The sequence below is a fragment of the Onychomys torridus genome, chromosome 14, assembly GCF_903995425.1.
Source record: "Onychomys torridus chromosome 14, mOncTor1.1, whole genome shotgun sequence".
NCBI classification, from domain to species: domain Eukaryota; kingdom Metazoa; phylum Chordata; class Mammalia; order Rodentia; family Cricetidae; genus Onychomys; species Onychomys torridus.
In genome coordinates, this window is record NC_050456.1 from 81,354,596 (window position 1) to 81,367,844 (window position 13,249).

Sequence of the window (13,249 nt, forward strand, 5' to 3'; positions counted from 1 at the left end):
GAGGATAGTGGGTTTTATCTCATTGAATTTACAGTTCTACTACTTGGCCAGTTATTCCTGAGATTATTGGTGTATGCCACCATGCCAGCCCTGCTTACTTGTTCCACTAGATATTTTGTAACTATCTTAGGATTTTATGTGTAGGAGGGAAGTCATGTTTTCTTTTTCTTTTTTTATTGGAGCTGAGGATCAAACCCAGGGCATGTTGTTGTCTCCTCCTCCTCCTCCTCCTCCTCCTCCTCCTCCTTCTTCCTTTTTTTTTTTTTTTTAAGCTAAGGATTGAACCCAGGGCCTTTCGCTTGCTAGGCAAGCGCTCTACCACTGAGCTAAGTCCCCAACCCCTATGTTTTCTTCTAGTGATGATACTTTTTTATAACAATCCGGATGCTTTTTATGACTTTTCACTTTACACAAGTGTCATATGAGTCTGGTCTCTCTAGAGAGACTTTGCTTAGTCATCATGAGTAGGTGCTGACTTTCACTAAAGGCTCTTCTCCATATGTTGAGATGACCATGTGGTTTTCAACTGTCAATAGAGTGAAATATATTATTGATTTTCCAATGTTAAATATTTCAAACTTTTATTTGGTTTTCTACATGTAATACTTGGATATCTTAAACACAGTATTTTATTTGGGTATAAGTCCCTCTTAGTCATGATCATTTTTTACATATATTTAGCTTGTTAAAATTCTTGCTTCTTGGGCCTGGAAATTTGGCTGGAATCCCTTGTAGCAGACCTGGATTCTGTTCCTGTCATTCACATGACAGCTTTCAACTGCCTGTAATTTGAGTTCCAGGAGATCTGGTGCCTTCCTCTGGCCTCTGAGGGCTCCTGCACATACATAATACACATAAACTCACTCAAGTACACATACATACAAATTAAGTAAATAAATAGGAAAAAAAAGAAAAACATTCTTCTTAGTCATGAAGGTTACTGATCTGTAATTTTACTTCCTTTTAATATTTTTTTTTCCTGTTTTGATAATGATAGCTTCCTGAATGAGTTAGAGAGCATTTGTTCCTCCTGAGTATTCTGGAAGAGTCTGTACAGAACTGTTTTGGACTTCCCCTTAGATCACTTGCATTTTTCATTTTGAGAAGGTATTTACATTAAGTATATCAATAGCTACTGATCTATCTAGGTCAGTTATTCTTTATAAACTGTGGTATTTATGTCTTTCAAGGAGTTTGTTCATTTTGTGCAGAGTTTGTTCTTCCTTTGATCAAACTATTTTGAACAACCACATGATGGGAATAGTTCTTACAACAGAGGCAATGCTGAAGATTAATTATTCATGAGAAAGAAGTACCATGTAGTTAAAGGAGATGCTATTAAATTTCAAAGTAACCATGTAGACTTTGAACAGGAAAGGTGCTAAAAACACTTAAAAGTGCATTTTCCTCCATGAACAAGTGTGATAGTATTGTGTTTCCCAAAATACTGTGCACCCTAATAAACTTATCTGGGGTCAGAGAACAGAACAGCCACAATATTAAACATAGAGGTTAGGCAGTGGTAGCACATGCCTTTAATCCTAGCATTCCAGAGGCAGAGATCTACCTGGATCACTATGTGTTCAAGGATACAGCCAAGCATGGTGACTCATGCCTTTAATCCCAGGGAGTGATGACAGAAAGCAGAAAAGTATATAAGGTGTGAAGACCAGAAACTAGAAGCTTTTGGCTGGTTAAGCTTTTAGGCTTTTGAGCAGCAGTTTAGCTGAGATTCATTCTGGATAAGGACTCAGAGGCTTCCAGTCTGAGGAAACAGGATCAGCTGAGTTATTGGCAAGGTGAGGTAGCTGTGGCTTGTTCTGCTTCTCTGATCTTCCAGCATTCACCCCAATACCTGACTCAGGTTTGATTTTTATTAATAAGACTCATTAAGATTCCTGCTACAAATAACTATCTCCAGTAGAAACTACACATTAGTGTCAGTATATACTGTATGACTTCAGCATTTAAAAGATATTTTTTCTGACCTTTAAATTTGTATAGACTTAATTTTTGCATTTTTTTAAAGATTTGTTTTATGTGTATGAGTGTTTTGCTTGCATGAATGCCTGTGTGGTTCATGAGTGGCTGGTGCCCATGGAGGTTAGAAGAGGTCATTGGCTTCCCAGGAACTGGAGTTATGGATGGTTATGAGCCACCATGTCTGCTGGAAATCAAATGTGGGTCCTTGCAAGAACAACAAGTACTTGTAACTGCTGAGCCATCTTTCCAGCCCCTAGACTATTAATTCTTATTTGAAGTTTCTCACAGTAGATTTATTTCTTATTTGTTTGTTTTTGTTTTTTGAGACAGAGTTTCTCTGTGTAGTCCTGGCTGTCCTAGAACTCACTGCAGACCAGGCCTAACTGGAGCTCAACAAATAACTGCCTGCCTCTGTTCCCCAAGTGCTAGGATTAAAGAGGAGGGCCACCAGCACCCCATGTCCTTTGTTGTGCTCATCGTGATAAGGAAAAGGCAGGGACATCTTACAGAAATACCGTCGACTTTTCCTGAAAGGTTTCCTAATAGTTTTGGACACACTACTTTAAACATATATATGAAATGTGTTATGTTTTGCTTTGTGCTGGTGCGTGGTTCCTGTCATTTTCCTTGGAGCTCTGTGTTTTCTATCCTGCGTTCCCAGGTCAAAGATGAGCAGCATCGGTGTTCTCTGGGGAGCCTGAGGATCCCGCTCAGTCAACTGCTTACGAGTGACAACATGACCATGAACCAGCGGTTCCACCTCAGCAACTCGGGTCCAAACAGCACTTTAAAAATGAAGATTGCCCTCCGGGTACTGCATCCTTCTTAGCAGGGCTCCATAGTGGGAGAGAAGAAAGCAGCTTTGGCTCAGTCCCAGCCTGTGACAATGGGCCAGTCCCAGTGTGGCAGGTGGTACCACAGGCATAGGACAGGTGACATGATAGCATTCTAATAGTTTAAGGGGAGCAGAAACTGTCACAGAGTTATGAGAGTTTAATCTAGACTCCATCTGAACAAATCCTTTATTTCCAGATTCACTGACAGGCCAGGGTGTCCAGAAAGTATGTCTATGCCTGTGCCAATGGAGTTTGCTCCTTAACATTGAATTTTCAGAGGTTGTTCAGAAAGCAGTTTGATAAACTCTTGTAAGAGGTAGAATTTACAGGAATAAGAACTTGGTTTGTCCAAAATAAAAATACCCAAGTAAATATTGACAATAAATGCTTAAACATGTAGGAAATGTCATTCAGGTATTCAAGCTAAGCCAGGAGGAAGGCAAGTACAGCTGAGCTGCCCAAGCCTGACAACCCGAATGCAGTCACTGAAACCCTTGTAAAAGAGAACAGAGCTGGGGCACGCCTTTAATCCCAGCACTCGGGAGGCAGAGTCAGGCAGATCTCTGTGAGTTTGAGGCCAGCCTGGTCTCGAAAGCGAGTTCCAGGAAAGGTGCAAAGCTACACAGAGAAACCCTGTCTCGAAAAAAAAAAAAAAAAAAAAAAAAACAGAATCCACAGGATTATCCTGACCTTGGCACACATAACCATCTAAAAATAAACAAGATTAAATATACATTACAATAAAGAGCTAACTTTTTTGCCAGGCAGTGGTGGCTCATGCCTTTAATCCCAGCACTCGGAAGACAGAGGCAGGCTGATCTCTATGAGTTCAAGGCCAACCTGGTCTACAGAGAAGTTCCAGGACAGCCAGGACTGCTTCACAGAGTAACCCTGTCTCAAAAACAAAAAAAAACAAAACAAAAAGCTAATTTTTTGTTTCAATGCTGGGGTTTGAACCCATAGGTTCATACATGATTTTACTAGCATAGACTTAGTCTGCTCAGGGTACAGTGGAAATGTTCTTCTTGCATGTGATCAAGATGTAGCACAGGTGGCGAAATAACGCCACCATTGCCTGTCTGCCGGTTCTAGAGCTCTCGGTTACAGAGTGAAGTGTGGGGAGTCTGTGAAATGAAGGTGCTTGCTGCAGCTCTGGTTAATGAAACCAGAGGAAGTCAGTAACTCCAGAGTGTCCTGTTGACTATAGCCCTGGCTTGCATGTTTTACCATCCATAGTGTGCAGGATGGTGTGGCTATCCTTTTTATTACTGTATTACTCTTGGTTGTTTGGGGAGATCTTCCTGGATGACAAGGTATCTTGGCATTTTTCCTTTGTCTGGGAGTTTTCTAGTGCAAACTACCTGGAAGAATAGGATATTTCATCTTTTGCCAAGGACACATGGCTCACCAGGTGATCCAGTGGGAGTCTTGTCCTATAATTAGAATATGTTCAAGTGGAAGAGATTAGAAGAAGGCACAGAAAAAGTGTTTATGTTGCATAAATAGAGTAGTTTTAGGTGCTTAAAAATTGCCTTTAAAAAGCTGTTTGTTTTGTATTTTGGAGACAGGTTCTTTCTATGTGATTGTCCTTGAATTTTCTATGTAGACCCAGCTGGCTTCAAACTCTCAGTGATCTGCCTGCCTCTACCTCCCAAGTTCTGGGATTAAAGGCATGTCCCACCATGCCTGATGAAATTTGCTTTTGAAATTCTCTATAATATACTATTTTAATAAAAACAGATGAGCTGAGTCTTAAATACTTGCAAGTGAATACATCTAAAGCCATTTGTGTATCCAGATGTCACTTCTGTCACTGGTTTCCCCTCTAGGTCCTCCATCTTGAGAAGCAAGAAAGGCCTCCAGACTACCAGCACTCAGCTCAAGTGAAGCGGCCCTCTGTCTCCAAAGAAGGGAGGAGAATCCCTGTCAAATCGCAAATGTCTGTGTCTCCAGGCACCGCTGGTAGCAACACTGCTCCATCAACACCAGTCATGGAGAAGCCTGTCAGGGAGGAGAAGCCCCAGCCCCCTGAGGCCAGCCCTCTAGGGCAGCGTGACCTAGGCAGGAGCTCCTCCAGCCTCTTGGCCTCTCCAAGCCACATCTCAGCCAAGGAACCCACCCCAAGCATTGCCTCAGACATATCACTGCCCATTGCCACCCAGGAGCTGAGGCAAAGACTACGTCAACTTGAAAAGTAACTAATGCTTACATCATTGTTTTCATCTCACACACCACAGAGAGGGAGAAAGGATCTTTTTAGTCTGGAAGAAATTTAAGTTGTGCTGTTTTGCTCATTGAATCTTTGACTTTCAAAATAAAATTTGCTGCTTAGAACCTTGGATGTGTTAGAAGAGTAGAAGTAGAATAAGAGGTTTCACAGGTGGGAAAGGCAAGAGATGTAAAGCTGTGTAGCCGCCATACACTCAGTTCGTTCCAGGGACAGACTCCTGCATGGACAGTCACTAACGTGCTGAACATTGTGTCACCTGCAAAGGTTTATCAGAGGCCAGTCTGCTCTTCATTGCAAAATACGGCCCTAGTCACTACCAAGTCCCCACTGGATTTCTTTAGATGCTTGTCCTGACTTATAGGTAGTACTGACAGTTTCTTTGGATAAGCATCAGACATTTTCCCTGGTAAATGTGAAAATCAACCTTTGAAACTAATCCTTCTGTGTCATAGGAGGCATATCCAGTTATAAAGAAACAGTAAAGAAGAGTCAGTGGTTACAGAAGGGCTTATGGACGCAGCATTGCCATGTCTCTGAGGCACTCCCCTGACCTGTGCTCACCTTTTGCTTTCATGCTTTCTCACATGGATCATTGGGGAAAAGGAGGTCGGGGGTGTAGTGCGGTGATGGAGGACCTGCCAAGCAGTGGGCTGTGCTTTGGCCACAGGATTGATGTTTGTCCTGGAGAGAGCTTGCTGTCTTATCTGTACCTTGAGTGCTCACTGGAAAACTCTCCATTTTGAATAATTAAGGAAAATCTTGAACCCTCAAGTGAAATAATTTCAATTTGGTATATATTCAGAAGTTTCAAATCATGTTTAAGTTAATGGGTAAGTAAGCCCCATTTTGTCTAGATGAGTGGACATTATGTGACTGTATAGATGGCACCAATACATCACAACTCTTTTGTGTTGGGGCACAGCTGGTGACATTATGCTGTTTCCACAGTGGGACAACCCTGGGACAGTCTCCCCTGGGGCAGATCCAGCTGACTATCCGGCACAGCTCCCAGAGGAATAAGCTCATTGTGGTTGTGCACTCCTGCAGGTGAGGCTGACTGCTGCTGCCACTGGCTGGTTTTCTGTCTTATATGATTTTCCCTCTGTATCAACAGCAGTTTAAAATAGAAATATTTTTATAAAAAGTCTTATTAAAACATAGGTAAATAGAACTAGAGGCATTGACAAACAAGATTCTGAAAATGCAGAGTTTAGAGTGAGAGATTATTGGGGACCTTACGTCTTCTGGCTGCTGAGATAGTGACTGATGAGAGTAGGCGATTCAGAGGCTGCTCCCATGGCTCTGAAGACAGCCTGCCTGCCTGTGGTTGGTGGTAAGTGAATGTGTTTAGCATATACTAGTCATCCTAGGAAAAGAGCAGGGGACAGGTTCGTGGAGGAGGCTGACCCTGTGCAGAAGCTATGACTGGAGGAACTACAGAAGTAACCAGTGTGTCCACTGGAGGTCATAATGACAGGGACCAAGTTTGCCTCTCAGGGCCTTTGCTTATATTTCCTGTGGGTAAAACCATAGAAGTCTGTGAGAGGGTGAGGAGGTGTGTTAGAAGCATAGAGCAAGGACTGTGAATGCCTGCTCACACTCTGAGCTTCGGTAGTCAAGCCCAAAGTTCCTCTGGCAAAGCTGCTAAAAGGGAAATTTAAAAGTGATAGCAGCAGCTGATGGTACAGAAACACACTCGGGAAATCTGGTGTTTCTTGCTCCTTGGGGCTTAGATATTATGAAGTAAAAACTTGATAAAGTAATTTGAATATGATGGAATTATTTTTTTAATTCTAATATTTAGTCTTCTCTGCTTTGTGTTATAAGAAACCTCATTGCCTTCTCAGAAGATGGCTCTGATCCGTATGTCCGCATGTATTTATTGCCAGACAAGAGAAGATCAGGAAGAAGGAAAACACACGTGTCAAAGAAGACACTCAACCCCGTGTTTGATCAGAGGTATAGGAGACACTTCATTTAGCTAGGAGGCTGCCTGGATGAAATGACAGGGGGTTAGGGCAGTCCTGAGAAATGCCTTTGAGTGACAGGCCTGTGAACCTAGGGCACTGTTGAGAAACGGGATGCTCTAGCTAGCCCGACACATGTTGCTTGTTAAATAAGTTAAGTAAGAAGCATTTGGCCTTTAACATCAGTGGTGTTAAAACTAATATATCCAAGTTATAAAGTGGCACAGGGTGATGCATGATAAAGGTCAGATTTCTGTTATATTTTGGTTTGTTTTTTGCTTTGGAGATAGGGTTTCTCTGTGTAGTCCTGGCTGTCCTGGAACCACTCTGTAGACTAGGCTGGCCTAGAACTCACAGAGATCTGCCTGCCTCTGCCTCTTGAGTGCTGGAATTAAAGGCTTGCGCCACCACCGCCCAACTAAAGGTCAAGTTATTTATGACTCTGAAGAACTTTGATTTAGTGGGTAACATATATTGATACTAAATTTTAAAATACATTTAAAATATTTATTTTATAATACAATAATATAAAATATACATTTTTAAGAAGAGCTCTATTTTTCTAAAACAATTTCAAAAATTTGCAAATCATAAGTGGTCACCTTAATAGAAGCTACCTTTGTGTGGTTAGTGAGCAGTCTAATGGGCTGAGTTGCTTGTGGGTACCCCAGAGATCCTCGAATCACCATTCTGTGCAAACTGCCCCCTCCTCCTGGTTCTCTGACAGTTCAGCACCTGCTACTTTTGAGAAAGTAATACAGCCGAATAGCATCAGTATCTGTTGGCTCAGTTTTGTGTCTTCTTTAAAGGTACCTTTCCCTCACTGTTTTCATGAAGTAACTTTATTTTAAAGCAAGGTCAGCCAGGTAAGCACCAAAAAGGAAATTCAGTTTTACAAGAAAAAGCAGACAGTGTTTGAGATGATCTCAAAAACAAAAATGCCACGTTTAGTGAAGAGAAAGTGCAGCAGGATCGTAGAGAATTAACATAGGTATCTCTTCCCATTGCAGCTTCGATTTCAGTGTTTCGCTGCCTGAGGTGCAAAGGAGAACACTGGACGTAGCGGTGAAGAACAGTGGTGGCTTCCTGTCCAAAGATAAAGGGCTTCTTGGCAAAGTAATTTTTTAAAAGTCCTTGTTTCCTACACATTGTAAAATGAAACACTTGACTATAGTGCAGTTTAGCTCATAGCTTGCTTAAGTGGGGAGGAAGGAAGCTCATTCTGTGATTAATGCTTGTTTCTCACATTGTGCTAACACATCAGCACATAGCTGTTTTCATGCGTCCATACTGTTGGCTTATTCCTAATTCTAATATCAGGAACTTAGAGTTGAAGAAAGGTTAAAATTTTTTTTTTTTTTTGAAGCTTTAAAAACTACCCAATACTACATTGGAAGAAAACCTGAAGGAATGTGTTCTCAAAGGGCCCCCAGCCCACCTCCTTGGCTAATCACCGTTCTTCCTCTTGCATGTCTTTTGTCTCTTCCATGTCACATGTAACTCTGGTGTAAGTTTATGTCCTTTGACAGTGTTCAGAGGTTAGATAGGGAAGGGCTGCGAGTTGTAGCTACCACTTCCTCACCAGCAGAAGTGCTCGGTGTCCGCCGGGCCAGAACAGACACCTGAGAGAGACAGTGGGAAGGAGGGAGGGTTTATTTTTGCCTCCTGATTTCAGAAGTTCAGTGCATAGGCACTTGGGCCAGTTGTAAGGCAGAATATCCTGGTGAGGAGCATGAGGGAGAACCAAGCTGTCCGCCTCACAGTGGCCAGAAAGCAGAGAGAGACGTGAGGAGACCAAAGAGAACGTGCAGATTTCCAGAACACATCCCTAGTGACCTACTTCCTTCAGCTAGACCCCCACCTATCCACCATTTCCCATTGCCATCACAATATGAATCCAGTAGGGACTAATCCATTAATTAGGTCAGAGACTTCAGGTTCCAGGCACTTCCAGAAGCCCATCAGTTAGTTGGCAACCAAGCTTTTAAAACATGAGCCTTTCAGAGTCACTTCACATCCCAGCTACATGCTGCTATTAATGATACTTGCCAGTGTCTCCATAAATTGCCTCTGCCTATGTTCCACTATGTTTCATTTTAATACTGTTTGATACAAGAAGGATCTCTTGAATATATTCAGCCATATAAAGGTTGGAAAGATTTTTGAAAATGAGAACCTCAGCTTTGAGGAGCAGGAGAGTTCTACATTGTTGAGTTCAGTCCTTAGAGAGGCAGGAAGGAGTGGTGGATGGTCTAAAAGGAATCACTCAACAGCTTTCACAGCGCCCTCTTTTCACCCACAGGTGCTGGTTGCTCTGGCGTCTGAAGAACTCGCCAAGGGCTGGACCCAGTGGTGAGTGTGCCCCTATCCCAGGTAGCAGGCAGTTCCCAGAGAAACCTAGCCTGACCCAAATCTATTGTACTTTTCTGTGCTTTCTCAGGTATGACCTCACAGAAGATGGAACAAGGCCACAGGTGATAACGTAGCCACGCTGGACATAAGGCCTGTTTCTCAATGTATCGTACCACCTCAACATGGAACACACCCTCTTGCAGATGTACCAATGCTATTTTTATAATTTTAAGTATTGAGTTATACATACCTTAATTTTATAAAACTGTTGGCATTGTAGGCAAATGTGGCCAATATTACTGATAAGTCCCCTGCAGCGTTCCCTCCAGTGCTTGAGCAGGCACTGCAGTGCACAGTGGAGTAGTAGTGTGTTCTGTGCTGTGTGGAACTCCGTCAGCACGCCTGCTGCAAAGCAGACACCTGTACTTGCCTATGTCTGCCTTGTCTTGCATCCCGGAGGTGCACTACACCATGTAAATAGACTCTGTTTTTATAATAGCTGGTTTGAGTAAGGAGGAAAATGTATCGAGGAAATACACATTCTCTTCTAAAACTTATTAAATTCTGTGACAAATAATCATTTTCATCTTTTCAGCAAAAACTCTTATAGATCTGTTGTGTGGTATGGCTTTTTTAAGGGAAAAAATGGAAAATTATTAAATATTAGGATATTTATGTCTAGTATGAATGATAAAAGAAAGTGTTCAAATTATTAACATTATTGTAAATAGGAAGATATAGTGAGAAGTCAGTTTATGGCTTATTAAAAAATTTGTAAAACTGAGTAATAGGTAATATCAAGAGTATTGTCAGAGCTCATGAATCACAGTATACTCATCTGAAATTTATTACATAAGAAAGAAATGTGCTGTTTGTTTGTCATTGTTTGTTATAACTGATTCATGAAATACTGGAGAGAGATACATGCCAGGTGTGGTACCTCATACCTGTAATCCCAGGATAGGGGAAGCCAAGGCAGGAAAACAGAGAATTAGGCAGCAAGACCCGATCTTGGGAAAAGGAAATGCATACTTTATAGTTTGCCCAAAGCATAGGAACTAATCTCCAGTATCAGGAGATAAGGTGTTGTCCAGATTGGATGCGAGCCTGGTTGTTTCGTCCACATTTTTAACCCCATCAAGACAGCCTGTTTAGTGTAACGTGATGAGTCAGCCTGAAGGAGTGCAAGGGGCCTTGTGCTCAAGACTTCAGTGCACTTGCTCTTGTGGGAGGAGCTGGCTCTATGCCCACCGCATAGGATACACACCTCTGGGGGGAGCTTCCTGTGCTTTCCCTGATACTGGGAGAGACCCTGCCCAGTGCCAGCAACAGCAGCTGTCAGTCTTGCCCTTTTCTGGATAGTCTCAGTTTGTGCCATGTCAGGTCATATTAGGATAGTATTATACATTTTTTTATTTTAGGGTCCTCTTTTCCTTTTAGATTATGAAAAGCATGCTTTACATATGTAAGAGTCCCCCAGAACCTCTTGTGAGGTGAGGCTATATCACAGTATTATAAGCTATGCATGTCTGTAAACAAAATACATACAAGTGTAGGAAGATTTTCAGTATGCATTTTAAGCTACAGGATGAAAAGGGCTTCTCAGCTATGAACTCATTTAAAACTATGTACACGTATAGCAGGAAAATACAGCTTTGTAATCAAAATTGGAGTAGTTCTTTTCACATGCTTCCTGGAACTAAACAACTATGGGAAGCTGATGTGACCAAACATACCAAAGTGCCTCTGATGAATACTGAGTGTTCCTTTTACACTCTCCTCCTATCTAGCAGATGAAAGTGTGCCTCAGTTTGTAATGTACCCTGGGTGCATTTGTAATGGAGTCTGTGGCTCTTCACAGCACATCCCAGGTAGTCATAGGGCCAGAGTAACCTCATTCTCCTGTCTGTTGACACCATCCTTTGAATCCTGTTTATAAATCTTTTTCTATCAGTGTGCAGGATTGATTTTTCTGGGAGAAAATTGATGTGTATGTCACAAACATGAACATATATGCACATGAAACATTTAAGGGTGGCAGGATAGTCACAGGAGAAAGACAGGTAATATCTTATTAAAACTAGTTGCGTGACCATGATATTAGATTTTTTTTCCTTAAGTATCTTTTTAATTAGGTCCACTGAAGGGCTTCTGTCATAATTTATAAAGGAGATTTTCTTGTTGAAATTTTATCATGTCAATGGTTTTTCAACAACAACCTTAACAAATGTTTTTGTGCCCATATGCTTAATCTGTTCAGTATGTATTTTATTTAATGGAATATTTTTTTTAACAATTAGGGAAATTGAGTATAGTTAAGGGTACAATCCCCTAATAAGTCAATGTAACATCTCAGAATGATGCCCTCTGCTGCAGTCACAAAAGCTGGCACCAGAGTTCAGATAGAGTCTCCCCACCTGCATCATCTGAGTCCTCTAGTAGCTATCTCCATACTCTTTGGAAAGGAGAGAGAAAGTCCGGTAATACCAGCCCACCTCCTGGTTATAGTCCTGTGTCTGGCACGTTCCAGTGTCCTGAAGATAGAAGATACTCTGAGTTCTCAAAGTGTTAACTTTTGGTTTTTAGTGACTTATCTAGGGAAAAAGGACTTTTAGGTTTTCTACTTTGAGCCAAACTAATGAGGGGAAATTGGTGATTTGAAGTACAGCTCCACAAAGTTACTCACGTGGTGGCTCATCCTGTGCCTTAAAGTACAAAGGAATCTAAGTTTCAGATGAAGACAGAAGCAGCCTTGCAACTGTATTTCCAGCACCTGTATTCTGCACTCTAGATTTCCTCCACAGGCAGGCCTTATGCAGAGGTCAGTCCTCAAGAGAGTTTAGGATGATTTCAGAAACCTCAGATGCAGAGAGCACAGGCTGCTGGATATGTGTCCTCTGGTTGCTGCAATGACGGTCCCACCTAGATTACCCACTGTAGAGGAGGCTACAGAGGATTGGCTTTGGTTTTTTAATCATAGAATGTGTTTTTTGCTTAATTAATTTTACATAACAGCACATGTATTTATTCAATAAAACTTTTGTTAGCTCACTTGTAATATGTTGTTTGTCTCTTGAAATGAAATTTTTGGTGTGGGTGAGATCATTTGGCAGGTCCACACGCTGTGTCATGTATATCTGCTGTTGGTGCGTTCTTCCCTAGTACTCTTGTCCCCATCACTGCTTGACTCTTCTCTAGCCAGCTCACAGACTCTGGGCTTGAAAGGGTAATGGTTGAGTAGGGAAAGTAGACTAAAAAGACTGGAGCACTGAGAAGTCCTAAACAAGCTGCTGCGAGATAGTTTGAGCAAGGCTGGAGTACTCGGGTGTTCAGTATCTGAGTAGGCCTGAGAAGATACTGTGTAGTCTTTCTTAGGCATCTTCACGTCTAACGATATCAGTGTCTTTACTCAGATGCCGAGATGCTGCCTTTGCTTGTCCTTCCGTGTTTGTTTACTGATAGGTGGCCAAGCCTGGCTTTCAGCTAACAGTTGAGCTTCCTAAATGTTGAGATTACAGCTGTATGCTACAGTCTAGTTTGTCCTTTATAATGCCTTGCTTTACATCCCTTCATTAAAATTAATAATAATAATAATAATAATAATAATAATAATAATAATAGTACGCCATGCATGCTGGGCAAGCACTCTGCCACTGAGTCACACCCTGACCCTTTCTGTATTACTGTTCACTGTTGGTGTTCCTAAAGGACCTCTTTTTCTTTTTTTCCCTTACCTATACTCTAAATATTGAAATATGTATGTTTACTATTTTTTCATTTTTATTTTGTATTCTTAATACCACTGACCATCTGTGCTTTCCAAATTGATATCAGAAACAGACTTTCCTTCAGTGCTCAAGGCTAGTGCATCTAGTTCCCTC

General features: G+C 41.6%; 1 protein-coding gene across 4 annotated transcripts in view; it reads left to right on the plus strand.

The window, feature by feature from the left end:
- Positions 1-12,428, plus strand: part of Esyt2 (extended synaptotagmin 2) — a 100,010-nt gene extending 87,582 nt beyond the window's left edge. For all 4 annotated transcript variants that reach the window (XM_036205603.1, XM_036205604.1, XM_036205605.1 and 1 more), the window contains 7 exons: positions 2,645-2,794; positions 4,649-5,013; positions 5,998-6,096; positions 6,877-7,008; positions 8,027-8,132; positions 9,319-9,368; positions 9,457-12,428. In XM_036205603.1, the coding sequence (XP_036061496.1) occupies positions 2,645-2,794; positions 4,649-5,013; positions 5,998-6,096; positions 6,877-7,008; positions 8,027-8,132; positions 9,319-9,368; positions 9,457-9,502 (948 nt within the window). In that variant the 3' untranslated portion in view covers positions 9,503-12,428. The remainder of the gene's footprint in view (positions 1-2,644; positions 2,795-4,648; positions 5,014-5,997; positions 6,097-6,876; positions 7,009-8,026; positions 8,133-9,318; positions 9,369-9,456) is intronic.
- Positions 12,429-13,249: the final 821 nt, after the last annotated feature.